Source organism: Aythya fuligula, chromosome 15 (assembly GCF_009819795.1).
Source record: "Aythya fuligula isolate bAytFul2 chromosome 15, bAytFul2.pri, whole genome shotgun sequence".
Lineage (NCBI taxonomy): Eukaryota > Metazoa > Chordata > Aves > Anseriformes > Anatidae > Aythya > Aythya fuligula.
The window spans coordinates 7593874-7614196 of NC_045573.1; the positions used below are offsets into that span (position 1 = coordinate 7593874).

General features: G+C 37.9%; 1 protein-coding gene across 3 annotated transcripts in view; it reads right to left on the minus strand.

Annotated features, from left to right (window-relative positions):
* Positions 1 to 20323, minus strand: part of CYTH3 (cytohesin 3) — a 51866-nt gene that overhangs the window by 22651 nt on the left and 8892 nt on the right. For all 3 annotated transcript variants that reach the window (XM_032197291.1, XM_032197294.1, XM_032197292.1), the window contains exons 2-4: positions 2722 to 2804; positions 2084 to 2148; positions 1583 to 1649 (exon numbers count right to left, since the gene is read on the minus strand). In XM_032197291.1, coding sequence (XP_032053182.1) covers positions 1583 to 1649; positions 2084 to 2148; positions 2722 to 2804 — 215 coding nt within the window. The remainder of the gene's footprint in view (positions 1 to 1582; positions 1650 to 2083; positions 2149 to 2721; positions 2805 to 20323) is intronic.

Here is a 20323-nt window from a genome sequence, read left to right on the forward strand (position 1 = left end):
GTTCCTGCTTCTATGAAAACATTATATCTCCATTACTTGATTAAAAAAAAAATAATACACCACCACTTTGGGAATTCAGTGCACATATTATTACTTTACTTTTTTCACATTTCTAAATACGGAGACCATCTTCCCTCTCACTACAAAAGAAAAGCATCGTTTTCGCAATGACCCCAAGTTCATTCTCTCATACAACATGAGAATGACACAGATTTCAGCTGCCTGTTATTTCAAGTAGCAGCTCCTAACAGAGAGACAATACAGCTTTAGAGCAGCCAGCTACTGCAGGCCGCCACTGATTCATAAACATTATTAAGGAATTACTACTCTAAGTCTGTTTACCACATTTATATTATGTTACAGTAGTAATGTGGCCACAGCATCTATTTATAGAAATAATTCCATCCAACAAGAACAATAACAAAAAACAGTTAACATTGGAACAAAAGCATCTGACATCATTCTGATTTTGCCACAAGCTTCTGGAGACAAAAGAGCTGGAGGAAAAGAGCAAACTACCAGGATATTGGGGATATTCTGCCCTCAACAGAAATGAAGTTACACTGCTACCAAAATGGAGAAATTGAAAAATAAAACACATGGTCGCTAGCTTCAAAAGCATTCTACATCACAAAACACTTGAGTGCTTCTCGTAAATTGAAAATAGCCAGAAGAAGGAAAAGTCATCGAAATGTAACTGACTTCAACACAATCTGAAAGAAAAACAATGTTAAGGCAATTTCAAGAAAGATGTTAAAGAAAATAATTCAAAATGGAATCCCAATGAAGACTGCAGAAGGCAGAAAAACAAAGCCAGAAAGATGCCAAATTTAACATAAACAGTAAAGAAACAAAAAATCACATATGTTGAAACAGTTCTTTTAAATATATTGGGAAGTCTGTAAGAGAATGTTCAGGTCACGCAGTTTTCAAGACAATTATTAACTCTAAGAAAAGTAGAGGTATTGCAGAAAAATGAACTACTTTACTTTTCAGCTAAATGAAACTGATAACAGAAGTTCCCACCTGCAGGTGTTTGTACAAACTGTATAGGTACATATATGTGTATGTACACAAATATACAAATGTTCAAATATGACTTTCACAAACAGAATTTAGATATACAAATGTAAGAGCCTGTATGAGAAATAATTATCAACCACGTTAAAAGCATTTTGGAAGAACCAGAGGGAATTAAAGTTAAATTTATTTCCTCACTATTAACCAAATATCAATGTATTTTTAGAATTGTTTGACAAGTCAACATTGAACTCCCTCTATCAGGTACAAATAATCTGTCTGCAAGCCTGCTCAATCAATACCTGGCATATTTGATTGTTGATAAAAACCTTTTCTGATCAAAAAAAAAAGTTTGCTTAAGTGAAAAAAGCACACATGACTGGCAAATGACTAAAATGACTGCTTCTACATTAACCCTCTGCTCAGTGTACTAAAGGATATACAAATAAGGCCTAACAATTTATATTATCAGAAATGTTTTCTTAAGAAAACAGATTGTATTTGCCATAGATCATATTACAAGCAGGAACTTGATTCCTGACGAGCAATAATAATTCTTTACCTTCTTAGGGTCCATGTTGAATTTCTTCCTTCCCATAGCTATCTGTTTATTTCTTTGTGTAGTTTTGCTACACATGGAGAAAAGGGAAAAAATAAAAAGCAGTTATAAGTTATTCTTATAAAACAGAACCATTTCTGGATTAGTTTCTTTTAATTTGTATTTTGATTACTTCGTATTTTAATATTATGAAAGAGACATTCACTTTTTATAAGGGGGAAAATTATGTTACTATTTATGGTTATTTCAAGTAATTGATGCTTCCATTAACTGTATCATTATTAATTGGACCATCTAAAATATTACATTCTATTGAACATATTCTCAATCCAAACAAATGACACACCTGAATGGGATAGTGTCAAACTTCAGAGGCTTTATATTAGACTGAATAAAGGTGATCAAATGTTTGTTTAGCATAATAAAGCCATTTTTATTTTCTGTTCCTAGAAGAGCTTATTCCAAGGTCTTACTGAATCATGGCCGTATGTTGGCACTACTTACCTTTCTTCCACACTGGTCAGGTTATCAATTTCTGTCATAACCTCAGCTATTTCAAATTTTAATCTCTGCCAAAAGAAGGAAGTGAATTAAATTAACCCACATTAATACTCATTTTTAAATTATCATGTACTAGTAAGACGTTAGTTTTTTTTTTTTCTTTAATTATTTGATAGTCAGCTGAAGACAAGTGATAAATCTCATGGTTTCTTTAGATACCTTGTTTAAAGATTTTACCACAACTGAATCACTGATCTGAAGTATATCATTCAAGTATATGCTCATGTCAGAAGATCAAGACCAAACTGTCATTACCAACCTCAATATAAGATTTATTTACCCAAATTTCTTTCTCGCTCCTATGCTATATACAAATCCACTGCTTCTTGAGTTCTTGATTACACAAATCAAATGTGTACATATACGCATAATGCGTTACATAAATACAGAAGTTAACATTTTTAAAAGCACATAATGAATTGTAAATCCTATTGATAATTAGTAAGCTTTAGCTTAGGCCATTCACATGCTTTTAAAACCATTACGTACAGTGATTTATACGTACAGAGAAATGTCGTAGTCTGTTATAAATTTCATCTACTGAAGTAGTCTCCTAAGGAATTTACAGATAAATCAATTACCTCAATATCATCAATCAGTTCTTTTTTCCTGCGACGAATATTTAAAAGTTCTTCTCTTTCTTCTATGGAGAGGTCATCAGGCACTGAAATAAGAGCAAAACATAGCCTTTCATGCATTTGCTAACGTAACTCATAGCAGAAAACTGAATAAACTTGATTAAGAAAAACAAGCTTACAGGAAAGTTTTTTTAGTTGCAATTATTTTCAGTAAAAATATTTACAGAGAAAAAAAAAAAAACAAAGCAAATTTACTGAAATTCTATTTTGTAAAATCATAAATAACGTAATAGACTAGGGACAGAATCAGTCCTTCAAAAGAAGCCTAGACAATTTAAGGGAACTCGTTATCATATGATACGTGGTAAGATTTGATTCCACAGTTAAATTGCCGAAGTCTGGTACCATTCCAGTTATTTTAGTCATGGACCAAAATTTTTCATGTAAGTAAATTATCACTCAAAATACATTCACCTAACGTTTTGCAGGTGGGGAAAGCCAAAGAAAAGCCAAGACTATACAAAACTCATTATCAAGATGTGCATCCTGATACTGATTTCCCACATCATAACTGCAAGAGTAACCTTTTACTTGGCTGCTTTTTACCCGTACATATGAGACAGAGGTAAGTAGAACACTACAGACATCCCCAACAGCAATTACTTTCCATCAGCTGGATAAACATGTTTGCTCTTTACAAATAAATATGCAGTTACAATCCGTTATTGAATAGAGCCTATCATGAAGTTCTGCTTTTGTGTAGCACCACTTGAGTGAGTCTGAAGCATTTAACTCAATTTGAAGAACCTCCTTGGCCATGCTAAAACAAATATGTTACCCTGCTGATAAAAAGTATTTGCCTCTGAAGATGCAGATGTTTTCCTGCGTGATTGTCAGCCACTCTAGCAAGAGTCCCTTACCCTGCAGTCTCTGACAACTAACAAACAAAAAGTTATTTGCACAAAACCTCTGCTTTTCTCAAGCAATCAGATCTTCACCAGCAAGAAACTTGCTTGGCCATGGATTACGCTCACTTACTTGTACAGCAGTAGCACACCAACCACAAATATTCACCTCCTTTGCAACAATCCTGTAATAACAGTTTTAACACTACCCACTTTCTTGGAAATTGCTCCTTATTTATAGAACAGCTTTTCCTTCCAGCTCCAATGGAACAACAAAAATAATTATTAAGTTATTTATATGGTTCTGTACCAACAGTAACAACCAACAGTGCAGTCACTTCAGAAGGCCAAGGGTGTTTCCTCATGTCATATATACATTTAATGGACACAACAGGATCACGAGCAAAGATTCAGCTTGACAAAAGTTTTTTCACTTGGACTCTTGAAACATAGCCTCTGTTCAAACCTTAATAATGAAATATATTGATTACTTTTGACATCCAGTGGTTAAGCTCCTTTCCTTTTAGGATCCAAATCATAATATAAAATCCAAACGGCAACAGAGCTTGTTAGACATGAAGTAATTATGGGAGATGATCTCATTTAGCTATTCCAGATACAGACATGATTGAATTACTTCCAGTTTAGGAAATTACAGGCTTCTGTTGAAAGCATACTAGACTTCGATGTTTACCTGCTTTTTCCCCTCGTCAGATCAGAAACTCACCCATTTCTAAACGTTCCTTTCATGCAAATACTGGTTAAATCTTTTCACATCAAACCTCAGAAACACATGTGATGCTTAGACAAGGGATCACACCATTGTCTCGTGTACTCAAAGATTTTAACCATCCAAACTCAAGAGATTCTGTGCCTATGCACACACTCTGTACCTACATACACCAGAGTTAACTTGGTTATCTGAGGACTGAAAACAACAAAACTCAAGTCTGTTACCCGATGTTGATTGTTTGAAAGGCAAAACACGTATAATCTATGACTCCCCTAGCTGGGAAGTATGCTCAAGTATCATTAAAGCATTTTTGCAGTGTTAGATTAGTAGACAAAATTAGATTAGACTTTGCAGTATCAGTAAGTCCTCCACTTACACACTTCCTGCCATAGCAGAGACTTGGCTGATCTCACCTTCACTGGTAACTAGCAATACTAAACAGAAGGCAAATAGAAAATAACCTTAAAGCTTTCAGTATTTAGTATCCACAGATGGTGCTTGGTTTGCCTTCAAGCCAAGTGTATTTGCTGCTACCACTAACTCCGCCCGAAGCCTAACGCCAGTGAGTGCTGCTGCAGTTCCTTTTCCTTTACGTTACTACCCAGTGAAAGTGTGGAATATCTGGGACAAGTGGAATTTCTATTTTAAATCAACATGACTGATGACAGTTTTCTGTGCTCAGGCTACCGAGTGAAGGAAAAGAAATAAAACACCAAAATAAAGAAATAAAACACCAAAGTCCTCTTCCTACAGCTCTCTGAGTCTGTCTTCTGGGTTTTTTCATTCCCTCTGATCGCAGCAGCAACAGGGAGACAGCCCTCACAACACAATTAATAATCCTGTTAGACAAAAAGGAAATAAACTAAATGGAGTCAGACTGTCTTTTGCATTAGGAAATAACATCAAGTATCTATCTGCCAGATGAAAGACAAGAAAAATCTGCTAGAAAATAAGATTCTAAGAGCTCTTACAGAGCACTCAGAAGAGAGTACTTAGAGGGAACTCCACATTACTGCAACATCTTTAAGTAAGGGTATTAGTATCAGAGCCAAAGGACTCCAATACCCTTTGATAAGGATAAAAAACCAGGCTAGAGCTAAGCAAGGGTCACAGTACTGCTCAGGTTCCAGCCACTACTGGTGCAGTCGGTATTTATATCCACTCACACCAGCAACAGAGAAGGGGTTCTTTAATTGTAGGAAGCGCACGGTCCTATTGCCACCATAAATTGGCAGGTGGGGAAGATAATACTGAAAGTGTTTGTCTTATTCTCAGCCTTCTTTTGGTTGTGTACCATCACTGCTGCCCTTCTCCAGCACTTCTGGTCGTGCTGATGAGGAAGCATACCAATGGGCACACAAACTCACCAAGAACATTTTGGAACTGCCCACGGGGCGTTACAGCCTGCAATTTCAGAGGCTACAGGTGTCTGCTCCAGGAGGGTGCATGACCTCAGCCATGGTTGGTGTCCCTGGTGTTTCAATTCTCCTCCTTAAAGCAAAATTTAACAACAGTATTTCTGTATTTCAATGAAGGTTTTTGATACACTAACACTGCATGATGTTCCTACCTGATCTGAACAAAAAAAAAAAAAAAGAAAAAAAAAAAACACAGTAGAAAATACTCAACTGCTGCTAAAAAATAAAAAGAAAAATCACTAATGCAAAAGGGCACGCACCATTACTTAAACCTTCTCCTTACAAGGAAGGATCTACTCTATTTTTCACTTCAAATATTCTTTCTTTTTCATTGATCTCTAGTGATTCGAAAACAGAAGAAAAACTCAGCATCCTACTTCTAAACAGATAAAACGTTTCCCCAGCAGTAGGGCTGAATGGCAATCAGTCTGTCTCACTGTGTGCGAGGTGCCTTCCACAACCTGCAGAGCAGGCACCGCAGCGAGAGCCTGAACAGAATTTTCTTTGGAAAGGAAACCTGCGGAGCTGTGGTGCCCAGGCATCCTTAGACACCAGAGCTAGTGCTTGCCATGCTTCCAACCTGAAAAGAAAAATTCATTTATTCAAAAAGTTCCAAAACTACAGCCGAAAAGTGTGACATCCAGGCTGACATTTGGCTCATGTCAAGCAAACGTGAGACCAAAGATGCCTGAAGAGTAACCACAGTGCCTTGAAGCACCTCCACAGACCTCAGCAAGCAGGTCCATGCCACAAGGGATGTCTGCTCTGAGAAGACTGCTTCCATTCAGCTGTACTGAATGTGCAGGCAAGTGTTTGCTAGCTAGAACACTTAAGATTATTTTTTTTAAAGCTTGTGCCCATATAACCCTCCACATACAAGTGCTCCTTGAGTGCATATTACCTATTTGTTCCATAAGACAAATTTCCTAGCTCTCTCCTCTGAGTCACTTCCAAGCCTTTTTTTTTTTTTTTTTTTTTTTTTGGTCTTTCACCAATTCTAAACACAAAGTAGACAGGATGGGAGGAGTTAGCATGAACATTTAAATACTGAAAGAGAACAAAGAGCTGGATGGAAAAGCACTTTGGTATAGTGAACAAACTGGAGTTGCATCACGCTTTCATGCTATCTTCTAATCTTTAAATAAAGACAATGTTCTATTTCCAACGTGAGTCATTCATGAGAAAACCCTTCAGCTCACAGGGAGAGCCCTTCCTTTTTCTAAAACTTCAGAGTTTCAGCTATTACTAAACAGAAAGACAATTTGCCTAGTGATGATTTTACTAGATAGGCACGGCATTGTTCTAAATCCAAATTATATTCCTGGCCAAGTAGTAAAACAGAATGAAAGACAACAGTATAAATCTTGCTAGTACTAAAAAATAATAAGAAATCATTAAAAAAAAAGGCTAAATACATATTCCAACTTGGCCCATTTCTGTTCAATTACTGTAACTAACTAAATACATGTAGATGAATTTCCTGTAAACAAATACTTATCAGAATATGCACTTTTAATGCAGGTTTGTTTGCACTAAAGGTGTTACCATAAAAACACACATCCCAAAACCAAAAAACAAACTGTAGTTTGCCATAGCAATCAGTGCTTTGTCCTGTAGCTGTGATGATGCCGTTTTAATCATTTTCCACTATCAGCAACACAAGCACAGCATCCAAACACGGGCATTAACCCAGAACTCTGAAGCTTACAAAGGCACCTTCAGTATTCATTTCTCTCTACAAGTCCTACTAAAAAGCATGGGAATCAATTCACTTCTCAGATGCTGACATTGAAGGTCATAAAAATTATCATTAAAAAATAGAAAATTCAACTGTCAAATGCAATTCTTTACATTCCTGTTTCCAGATAATTTCTTTACATCTTCAACTGTTTTATGTTCACTTTACATTTTTGTCCTTCATTTACTAAAGCATGAAGCAAATGTAATAGCATGACTTAAATGCCATCAATCCAAATGTGGCATTTTTGAGCAAGCAGGAACCAAAAATTAAAAAATAACCAAGTCTTCTGCGCACTGAGAAAGAACTGCAACAGACCAACACACAAGGAACATGCCACAGGTCACTGCAAATTAGGAGTGTATCCCTAAATAAGAGAGACAAATCCAGTACTTCCTAAATCCACATCCCTCATCTTTTCCAGTAGCAAAAAATAAATCCTCTCCAGTGATGTTACATGAACCAACAGAATTCCTGTGTTTGAAAATCTTCCCTTACTAGTCTTTCCCCCAGCATTCACTGGCTAAGAGGTAACGCAATCTTGCTCCACCACTTCATGTGATTTCAGAGTTCAGATTCTCAAGAGAACACCAAAATAATCCCTAGCCAGAAACAAAAAAGCTCCTCAGTATCTATCAATAGATAACACTGATTCTCTAGCTCACTTGACTACTGACACAACGAAGTTTTGGTTTCGTAAATACTCTCCTCCTACCGTGTCAGCCCCAAAGGGGTGATGTTAAGCACTCCCATTCCAAGCAAAGAGTTTCATTTAGATAGAACAGATAGATTTCATTTTGCTGCTACTGAAGTATCTCACGAGTACAAAGATAGTTACACAACACGAGGCTTAAAACTAAACAAACCTATCCTTGCCCATCCACAGATTCTGCACAACTGTTTCTTCTGACCTTTAAAAATAATACACATCCATCCTGAGAACAAATCTGATCGTCTCAGGACATTTGTCTCAACGGATATTCTCAGGCTACTCTCTTCCTTTCCCCCTACACGCTCCCTTTTTTAAACTTAATTATAGGAACATTCTCCAGCTTTCAGGCAAGACGTATAAACAAAGCTGTGACCACTTGTGGCTATTAAAAATTCCACAGAGGGTTTTGTAGGAGGACATCCTCCTGCACGGATTTATTTCAGTGTGAAAACAAAATATAACTGCATTAAATTCAATCAGTAAGACTAGTTTTATTTTTTAAAGGCAACCAAATCCAACTATCCTACTGCATTAATCTTTGCTATTTAGTCACTGCTGAGCACATTCTAGCACAGTAGTGCTCACACGTCCATTAACAGTGAAAATAAACCTTTACACAATATCCTTTTGCACACAAAATTACCAGTTAGCGGTATGAGGAATTTAGGACTGAGTCCACGGCTTGCAGAGTTATTTTGAGAGTTTTTGGTCACGAGGGATGCTGTGACCAGAAAGCACATTAGCAGCAAAACCCAGAAGAGAGCCTCAAACGCGCATCCATCATTGTAATTGTTTAACTACCGGAAAGCACACCATTACAAGATGTTGCTGAAAACATCTTTCCCTCTAGGACAAGGATATACTTCACAAGCAACTCATAGCTAAGATACCTGTCCTCTGGGGCTTCTAATAATATGTGAAAAAGCCCAACTTAGTATTAAATCCATTATTACACAAAAACGTATTTTCAGGAATTTAGAGGAAACGGTTTCCCTCTGACATGACCCACTAAATCTCTTATGTTTAGAAATTGGTTTATTTCCTCTGCAGGGTAGGTTTAGTTATACCAGTTCTAGTTATACCAGATTCCCATTCAACATTTTTTTATTGAAAGAACAAAAAGCGTAAAAAATTGGAAATATAAAATGCATTTTTATTCTACACAGAAAAGAGACAGCAGGCTAACTGCTGCCAGGTACATAATCACTTCTTGGAAAAATCAAGCATTATTTTTAATTGAAAGAATTAAAGTCATTCTTACGCATTATGTTATAATGCGTAAGAATGACTTCAAATAACACAAAATTATGTTTTTTGTCCTGGTCAGAAATGCCCACATATAATTTAGTTGGTGTTACCATGCTTAGTCAAGCAGAAAGTAGGGAATTCTGAAGTTGTGCAAAAGCAGGGTCTAAAAAACACCAATTTGTGAAGAAATATATGTGTATATATATATATATATACACACACACACACTCCAATCCATGCCATTTACCTGCCTTCCCAGAGCCAGCATTAGGGTTTCACCTATCACACACAGGAGACTGCTGCACATATGCTTACATCTATAACGTATAAACCACAGTAAATGTGTTTCTTGAACTCGATGGAGCAGGAGTTTGCAGCGACCGACCGCAGCATATGGATCTTTACAATCTGCCCATGCTGATAACAGGAGCAACAACAGCTGTAAAGAAACAGACGAGTGTACAAAGGCTTTTTACAGCTCACATGAGCAGCTAACCCTCGCTGTTCCTACTTGCCCTTCCCAACAGCAGTGAAGCACAAATAGGTACAGCTTTACAACAGCTTTCATATCTTCACCCTGCTAGATAGATATGTTGATAGAAACAACCGAAGAGCCAACCGCCTTGCTTTTTATTTCCTAATTATGCCACTGACACACATATCTGCCATCTGAAAGCAGTGTTTGTTTAAGTTAATGATCACTTCTCTTTTACCATCCCTGTTATTTTTATGAACAGGCAGTACTGAAGACCATGATTACACTACACTTACCTCCTCTACATCTTATATTCACTAATGTACCTTGTCTCATCATTCTGATGCACTTCCATTAGGAAACCAAGTGTTTTGCAAACACAAGTAAAAGAACCACCTTCAAGCAAATGAAGGGGTGTCATGTGTGGAGGAAAGAAAAACCACACAGAGAGCAGCTCTGCGCGACATGCTTTGCCACTTGCTGCTGGATTTACAGCCCTGCCCGCATCCCGCCTTGTTCTGGGTTTGTTTTCTGCCAGTTTAGCAAGCCAAACGCTTTCACACAAGGATCACAGAGCTGCCCAAGCCAAAGCAATAGGCACAGCAAAAGCCCTGGCAGAGGGAGGAAGAGGGGGCAGCAACCCTTGAAACATCAGCCAGCCCTAAAACCAGCTCAGCCCAGCCCTCAAACCCCACCCTCGCAGCCTGTATCCTCTAAATCCTGAAAGTAGTTCAACCTGATATTAAAAATAGATAAGTGTGGATTTCCTTTTAGGTGCATTTTTCTTTTGAAGTCACTCAGCTCCTGCTTCAAGATCAGAAGATGCTTCTAGGCCAACTTTTTAAAAGTATGTAAATACAGATCACTGAATATGGAAAGAAAGATGGGTTTAACTTCACATTCTAAGTCTCTTACCCAAATAAATTAATACTGGCATTAATAATACAGTGTTAAAATATGCATGGTCATGCATATTGAATAAATACAGAAAATTTTTATGCTAACTAATGTGGAAATCATAAAGGGAGATGTTGGTCACAACGTAATGGGATGTCTTTTGGGGTGGGTTATTAACAGATTAGCACAGATAGTGGAAACACTACCCAAGTTAGCACGTGCCTTTGTTGGTAGGGATTGCCAAAAACTGTTCAAGAAATCTGGTGAATCGCCAGTCAGATTACAGTGTTACACCCATATACTAGTAAGTACACCATCACCTTCACATCGCCATCCTCTTTCAAAAGGGAAAACACTAAAATAATGCAGGACAAAAGCAATACCTTTGCAGTGCTAAGCACTAAAAGTAAAAATGTATTCTTTTATTGTCTTGCTGCATTATTTATATTGCCTTAAAACTTTCTTAGATTTTAGCTTTTAAGCAAAATGATTATATTTGATTTTCCCCACAGTGAATAATGGGAAAGGGTGATCAAATCAGCTCTGTGTAGCAACACCACCAGTAAACATGCAGATGATATTACGACTCCAAAATTAAGAGGTGTCAAGCCTTTTCTTTACGCTACATCAGATCAAAAAAACATTGTCAAACAGAATCAAAAGATTTCTTCCCCATCAATATGTATGCTGCAAGGCAGAATCTCACGAAGATGTAATTTTGGGAGAACTCAATAGTATTTTTCCTCCCTATTGAGCAATCGTTATGCACAGAACCGAGGAAACATAGGTTACTTTGTGCTACAGCTGAAATTGAACTCCGTTCCTCTGATGTTTGCATTTGAAAGCCCACAGTAAGTGTTACTGTAAGTGTTAACACAAAATACAGTCTTTGTAAAAACTGCAGATTCCATATTTCTCTTGTTGACTTTCACAGAAAGATCCAGGTCACAACAAATTCTCTAATTCTGGCTTGTGTTTCAGCACTCCAGAGTGAGAGACTGATCCAGCAACAATGCCAGGAGAGGCCATGGTAACAGCTGATAGCAAATTATGCACCCGTCTGCAACACACAGCAGCCACTTTAAGTGGGAGTCTTGGGAAACAAATCAGGGTTCCTCCTCAGCGTTATCTAGGTGGTGAAAGCAACAGACCACCGTGCCAAGTATGCACAGCTAAGTGACACATGAAAGATACCGCATATTTATTTGAAACCCTTCATTCATTACAGTGCGATAAAAGGGCAGCTGAAGATCAGTGGATTTAGCTTGACTACAGTAGGAAAACTCTGAAATTCAAAAATTAAGACTGAATAGCTTCCCAAGAGTTAGATCCTTTAAGTTCCAGAAGTTGCACATACAATACCTTTTAGTACTTTTTAACTTGGGGCATTTATGATCTTGCCCAATAAAAGCATATTGTATCACACAGCATACTACTATAAAGATTTCTACGAAGAATGGGATGGAAAGGGACTGGATGATCCCATGACAAATTTCTGTGACAGAACTATTTGCTTCTAATGGAGACAAGCATACAGGCAATGCTGACAGTAATTTTAAAAACTTGAAACAACTGCCAGATGACAAAATTTCAGATAAACAAGGTTTAACAGATTCCCATCAAGTCTTCGGCCGACTGACATTATGCTGTACAGCACAAAGACATCATCTAGTTCAAATCCAGGTCAGAAAATAAGCAATTATCCACCTTTGTGAGTTATGCTGCATTCTCTTCTAATGTAAAAAGGGAAATGGTTAGCACTTGGCTACCTCCAGGTCATCAGCCACCACCAAAGCCGCTCTCCCCGCAGGGCACAGGAGTGGTCACGTATATACATGCTCCCCAGGCAGCATTCAGCACCAGCTACTGATGGAAATCAGGTCAAGCACACGCAATATGGAGCAGACCGGGAAGCTGGATTGCTTGAGCTACTGTTACCACTGAAGAGGGTTTGGCTCCATGTTCACATTGGAGGATACGGGATGATTCCCAGGAATTCAGCATCTCCCACTGGCACGCACCTCCCAGTAGCTGCTGCGAATGACTGGACTAACCACAGACGTCTCGCTTCCAGCCTAGGCAGATTCCAGCTCCAACATCCAAGCATCCTGGACCAAGGACAGGACAATTCCCAAATAGCAGAGATTATTCCATCATCTGTTGGGTGTGGGAGAAGCAAACAAGAACACACTGATCCTTTCAACTTCTGAAAGGACACTATGAGAAGAAAAAATTTGCAGTGATGTGTTTCAGCTTTCCCCTACCACAGCACCCCCTGCTAGAGGCGAGGAAAGCATTGGCTGGCTCACACCTACATTTCCTAGGACAGACCTGGAAAAAGGCTCATAAAGCAAGCACACCAGAGCAGCAACAGACATTCCTGTCAGATTCATTTTGAGTCACAGCATGGAAAATCGACAGGAATGTCGCTGAGCAGCTGCAGGGGGGGGGCCCAGAGGGCAGACCCCATGGCTGCCCACCAGCAGTACCCTTAAATCCTGCTTTAGATGTGGGTGCAGTTCACCAGACCTACCGTGCTCCCAGCACAACGTCTGGGGCTCAACCCGTCTTGCTGTCATAATTTTCCAGTAACATCTACTCTTGGCAATGAGGGAGCTGCTCTCTGTACTTCACTCATTAGTGGAGAGCATTAGTCAGTTACTTATGATTGCTGGCTCTTTCTGAAGCACACAAATCCAATTTTCAGAAAAAGCAAGGGAAAACTCATCCTTCCCCTTCCCCCACCCCTGCCTGAGACAGCTCTGGAGTTAGATTTCAGAAGCAATATTTATTGCAGAAGCTTTCTATTTATTCATTTTCCAAGATCAGTTGCAGGCTAAAGGAAGCAGAGCAAATGCTGGATTTGAAAGCAGTCTTCGTTCTCCAAAGAATGTCTCCAGACAGCAACCAGAGAGTGCCATGGTAGGACTACTCACGCATCAAATGACTGCTTGAGTAGCATTTACTTTCCTCCAAAAGAAGATGAGCTCCAGGGTGTTAAATAGGATACCTGACATTGCAAACCATCAAAGTTCTCAGTCTCGTCCAAAAAAAGTAACCCTGATACCTGCTATGGAAGCTGCTGAGCTGCAATACCTGAAGGAAAATGCACTTTAGGTCATACAATATTTTACTGCTTGGTCATCTTCAGCTCCAATGGTTCCAGCACTTTGCTATGACATCAACAAGCCCACTGGCCACATGCTCTGTAGCCCAAGAAGAGACTTCAAGAGGTCAGAAATTTATAGGTTTCTTAGTGAAGGAACAATAAGGTTTAGTTTAAGACTGTAAAGCGTTTTCAAATTCCTCACACAAGAGTATATTTAGCATTTGTGAATTGTTGGTTGCCATCACTCCGTGCAACAATTAGCTTGACAGGTCACTAATCCAGATATAAAAGAGCTTTTTCTCTGGTTCACTGATAAGAAGTTTGCTGGATGGATCACTTACTGTAAGGTCAAACCCCTGCTCTCCCATTCTTAGCTTGGCAAAAGACAATTGGTAGTTTATACCAAATGTGGCTCATCATACTTCCAAAATAAAGCACATTCGCTTTAAACATACTTTTAAAAAGTCTGAATACTTTTTATTTATTTTTTAGAGTAGACATAAGTTCTATGTTGAAAAAAATACATATTTTTTCATACTTCAAGCAGATCCTCTGGCACTCCAAGAAAAAACTCCTTTGAATAAATACATTCTTCTATTTAAACTTTTCCAAACAGTTTCAGTCAGATCTGCCAAAATAGTACATTGCACTTTCTAGGCTGTTTTTCCTGCCTAATATTGACAAAAAAGTCACTGCGTTCCTTCCAGAGATCAATGAAAAATAATCTGACCATGTATTTTTGTACTTTATTAAGTTAATCATTTTTCCTCAGCTAAGTGCTTAACAAGAATCAATCTGTACCCCTACAACTTCAAAGATCTAAGCAATTAACTTCTATTACTCTCTCTGTCTCAGACTTATAGCATGTTAAATTCAGCATTTTCCCTGAAACTGAAGAGAGAAAGGTTTACAAAGGTTTAAGTAACTAACTGGCATTCAACCCCAACCTCTTTCCAAATCCCTCGACTCCTGCTGCTCCTATTTATAAACATTCTTACTCAGATTTCCACTTCATCCTGCCATGCTCAAATAGCAAACATTTTTGTCGATTAGGAAACAACTGAATGGGACCAAATGCTTTAGTTCTGTTACCCCTCACCACAGTGCAAAAGGTACCAATAAAAGATAGCACTTTATGCTAAACTAGTAAAACGTACAGCAAGTCATGTTGTCTTTAACTGCAGATACCAGCTTCATAAGACAATGTGGTTATATATAGCTTCTGAGAAGCAAATTTCCAAAGAGCTCATCGCTCCCTTCAGAGCAGTGCTTTACCTGGCATGAGCTTTCAGTACACAAACTTTGTGTAAGGCTGAAAAAAATCTGACTCATTAACAGTCGCAATCATCCTAAATTTGCCTAAGGGCAACCAGAAACACCAAGTTGGAAATTCTGCTGAGCACTCTGCGCCAACAGTGTGTTTGTCTGCACCTCCATGGGCACAGCTAGCGAGGTGCACAGGGAGAAGACTTGTCCACCCCGTGCAGAGATCCTTCCGTTTTTCACAAATCAGCAGTACGGCTCTGGGTACAAAACACCCAGTGAATGCTGTTTGCTGACACTCTCTTGTTTTAAGTATCTTTTGCCCACTGAGAAAGGCAGTTGCTACTAACAATGGTGGCATTATTAAGCATAGGTTTTTGCTACCGAGCCACCTAATCCCAACAGCATACAGCCATGTAGAGAGCAGTCTGCATCACATCAAAATTTTACAAAAGCTAGTTCAAATTGATTTGGACCTTAAACTTTGCTAAAATATTTGAAGCACAACCAGAAAAACCAAGTGCCACATCCACAGACGTCCAGCCAATCTCTCTAAACATTCAGAAACAAATTCTGAAAGATTACCTTTGGATCCTTAAAGAAAAGAAGTCAACAAAAACTGCTCTTACACAAATTTTGAATCAGGTTGTTAGAAAACATGAGATGCTTCCACTTGTCTCTGCAGTTGTAAACCTTGAGGATGAACTCTGCTGTAACGGAATTTTTTTTTTCCTGAATTTTCCTGCAGTTGTAGTTTAAAAAATGTCTTCCCATATGCCAAAGAAACACAAAGTCTAATTAATTGCAAACTGTCAATGGAAGTCTAGCCATCCTGCATTGTTCCAGCTAAGAACTTATGAGCTCACTAATGAAATCTAAAAATACTCCCTACTGATTGAATGGCGATACACACGTTTTCACTAAGTACCGCGACACGCAACTTTGCATGGCACACATAATGTGTTCATACTGAATAGATGACATAGCTTCCATATGAATTAATAGCAATGGAAAAAGACAACTTATACAGACCCGCAGAATATAATCACTACATTGTTCGTTGATCCCTGCCACCACTGTTAACTCTATTCCAGAAAGTCTCGAGAGGAAGCAAGATATAGCAGCAAAGGCTGAGGAACGTCCAGCTGCAAGGGGGTGGGAGGGAAAGGAAGCAGACTGATTAGTTGAAGAGATTTATTGTATGCACATATTCTATGTTAAAATTCATTATCTACAACAACAAATTTCTTGGAGTCATTTAACTGTTCTCAATTCAAATACAGGAAAATGCTATCAGGCTAACATGTGTTTGTTCAGCACTAAACCCTTTCTTTAAAACGTTAAATGAGGTTGTGAAAAGCCAAGACTTTCACAGAATTATCATACAATTATTTCAATAAAGTGAGAAGGACCTTCTGATGATTTTCAAATGTGATAGGATAACTTCTAGGTCCATATGAGTGCTAGAGAAAAATAAAAAGTGTAACAATTAAAAAAAACTGCAGCATTCTCTCTCTTTCAAGACATTATTACACTGCTTTCTTCAGTGTAGCTGGCATATTTCATTCTCTAGGCAATACTTCCTAAATTTCCTTTCAAATACACCATGAATGCAGCCAAAGCATCCTGAAGCATAATTCCTTATTCTAGTTGCTGTATTTTAGTGGCCTTTGACACAGGCAGAGTCTACATACAACCAATTCTGCAAAAGACAACTGGCATTAGGCATTCTACAATTTCGGATCGTAACACCTACTGCTCAGAAGAACTTTTAATACCATTCTTGCAAAACAAAATGAAGCAATACTGATAATCTAATCACTATGATGTTGGGAAAAAAAAAATCCATGTATTAATTGCATGTATAATATTGTGTTTATAAATAAGATAAAACACGGGTGCTCAGGACAGGAATCAATCTCAACAAAGCCCAAACATAGCTATGCAATATATGACACCCAGTGCAGTAACACAGCAAAATGAATGCCATAATTTGCTTAATTAAAAAGAAGAAATAAATGCCATATAGAAAAAGAAATTTGGTTGCAGGTTTACAAAACATGTTCTTAGTCTCCATGTTGATAATCACCACACTGACAGTCACCAACCAACCACACAGATTCAGTCACCGTACAAACAAAACCAACTGTTAGTACCACTTAGCCATGGACTGCAGCAATCCTACCACAGGAACAAAACTTCCCCATTCTTACCGTTGACACTGGTGGGCAAGTACAACTACTCCAAAGATTGTTACATCTTACATAGCTGCATGGACAACATAGGGATTTCTACACTGCAACTGATTTGCTTTAGAAGTATTGTGCCTTCAAAGCATACCATTTTGTCCACATTTCACTTCCACTTTGAAGTCACAGATCAGCTCCTACTAGTTCAGGAAGGAAAATAAATCGTTGTTGTTGTTATGTTCTAGCACGGTGGGGTGAAATGCCAGGCTGTCTGGCAAGCCAGCAGGCTCACCGCAAATCTTTTTTTTTTTCCTTTTTTTTTTTTTTAATAAAAAATTAGCAGGTATATATACTAATATTTTCCAAAATTATGCTGTAGACTGTATTTATGTTTTAAAATTCCTCTATCACTAATAATATAACTTACAATATTTCAAGCTAGTTCTTCCAGTCAATTAGGACTTATTTGTATACTATTGTTATTAAACTTATTAGTTTGACTAGCATAATTACAAAGTGATTGAGTAACTACATTCAAAATTAAAGACTCAGTGGCATTAACAGAATTGTTAAGTTTAATAGCCATTTGAAGGACTCCACTTGCAAATTTAGTGTGAAAGGAAGATCTGAAAGGTAGGCAGAAACCTAACAGCCACTGCATCATTGGTCCGAAGTAACTCACATACAGGATGGCTGGATCAATTATAAAGAAACTCAAGAAATTTGACCTTTTTAACAAAGAAAAAAAGAAACAGAAATTGTTTTGAAAGAATACAGGATGCATTATTTTGGTCATCCTTAAATATTCTCAAATTCCATGTACCTACTGTATTGCTCACTCATTTTGTTTAACCTGGATCCAAACCATCATCTACATAGCTGGAAGCACAAAATATACCTAAGGGAAGCTGAACTCTGAAGAAAAATATTAGGCTTCTCGCCTCCTTAAATACTTAGGCTCTGTAAAACAAAGACTAGTGAAACACAGCATAAGTGACGTCAAAACTGCTCAATGAACATTGTAGAACTCATTACAGATTGTACCAATACTTTAAAGACAGTAAAGGATTTTGTTTCAACTAAATCTTGTACTAGCAGTGATAAATTGATACCTTATTCCGAAAGTAATCTAAAAGTATGGCTACCTTCCCATTCCATTCAGGCAACTTCATTTCTTTTTTTTTTTTTTTTTTTTTTTTTTTTTTAAATAAATAAATAAATAATCCTAGATGACTTAAAAGTCTACAGCAAAATCTGAAGGCGTTTAAGTATTTCAGGATGGGATTTATGGCAGAGTTCTGAAATGGATACTCCTAGTTCCTGTTGCTTTTACTGGAATATTTTTATGGAGAGTCACTTTTTTCCCACCCTGCCCTTTTCCTTTACTGAATTTCCACACAATAACTTAGATTTGACCATCACCGGACATCTGAACAACAATAAAAAAAAGTTACAGCTGGATCCTGTATTAGTCCCAGCTGCATAGGATCTCTGGCTGCGTTCACAAAACAAGAAAGCCAATAGGAAAACAGTAGGAGAATTTCTTTTAGCAGCTTAACTTTGAATAAATTGCTTTTCCATATGCTACTACAACAAACTATTTTACTACTCGATGCAAACTGAAATTATTCTTCCTATTTTTCATCCCCTTTTTCTAAAAAAAAAATAATAATAATAATAATAAAAATAATAAAAAAAATCCTTCTTCAAAAACCTTTACTACAAAATGCCAGAAAATAATCATCTCCATATGGTCTTTCAAGTCTAACATACCACAATGGATGTATCTGCCAAGTCCACCCACCCACAGGCTCCATAAACTTTAGAGTATTATTTGTATTTAATTTGGATTACCAATTTCACCCAACCTTTCCCCTTCATAATAAATGCTTCTTTTTCATGCTTGCAACACAGGTAGAAAATATGAAAGGAAAATGAGTTTTCAGCAATTAAGAACAATGACGTAACATGTACTCTCTACACTTATCACTGAATTCATAGTGGAAGGACTTAAGCTAGCCTTCTTTTTATGTTTGCACTTATAAAATATCACCTAATCTTTTAAAACATTCATGTGAGACTATGTCATTTATTGGTACAAAACCAAGACTAAACACTGCAGTCCTTCCAACTTACAGTGCAAAAAACGAGGGTGAAGAAAGATGTATTTTGATTTCAAAAACGCTGGGGGGGAAGTTTCCTCTCAGATATTTAAAAGAGAAAGTTACTATATTTAATGCACAAAAATGCACTTCCTATAGCCAAAAAAAAAAAAAAAATCAACTCCATATGCTCCATTTATCTGTCCTGAGCACACCACCTCCAGCAAACTGCAGTGTCACAGGCTGCCCAGAAAGGCTGACCTCACGTCACACACAGGAGTTCGCCTTGAGAACCAGGCTGAGATTCCCAGTCCACAGAATTCACCAGCATCAGCTACACTAAGAAACAGCAAACCAGTCATGTACCTGAAAGCCTTTAATCTCTCCCTTCTGTGGCTGGAATCGTTCTCATAGACACAACAGTCATTTCTCTAACTCTGCATCCGACTAACCTTGGCTTCCAGTTTCAAATTCCACTTTAGAAAGTTTCTATACAAACTGCAATTCAGGAGTAGCAGCACAAGGCAAAAAGCACGCAGATAGGCTCCTTGTCCCCAGATGAATGCTGGATTCTCCTTTAGAAGTGTTGCAGGTACAGAACATAATAATCTGAGTAACTAGAAGGGCGGTACAGTAGGTCAGAACTCACTTGCAGAAGAGCAGGTTAAAACAAAAATTTACTTTTGAGACTATAAACATAGACTTCCACAACACAACGTGCCCATTAATGTGTTACGTGACGGATACCACATCCAGAATGAGTCCTCCCCAGTTAGCATGCACCAGGGTTACGCCACGGTTTCCTCCAGGCTGAGC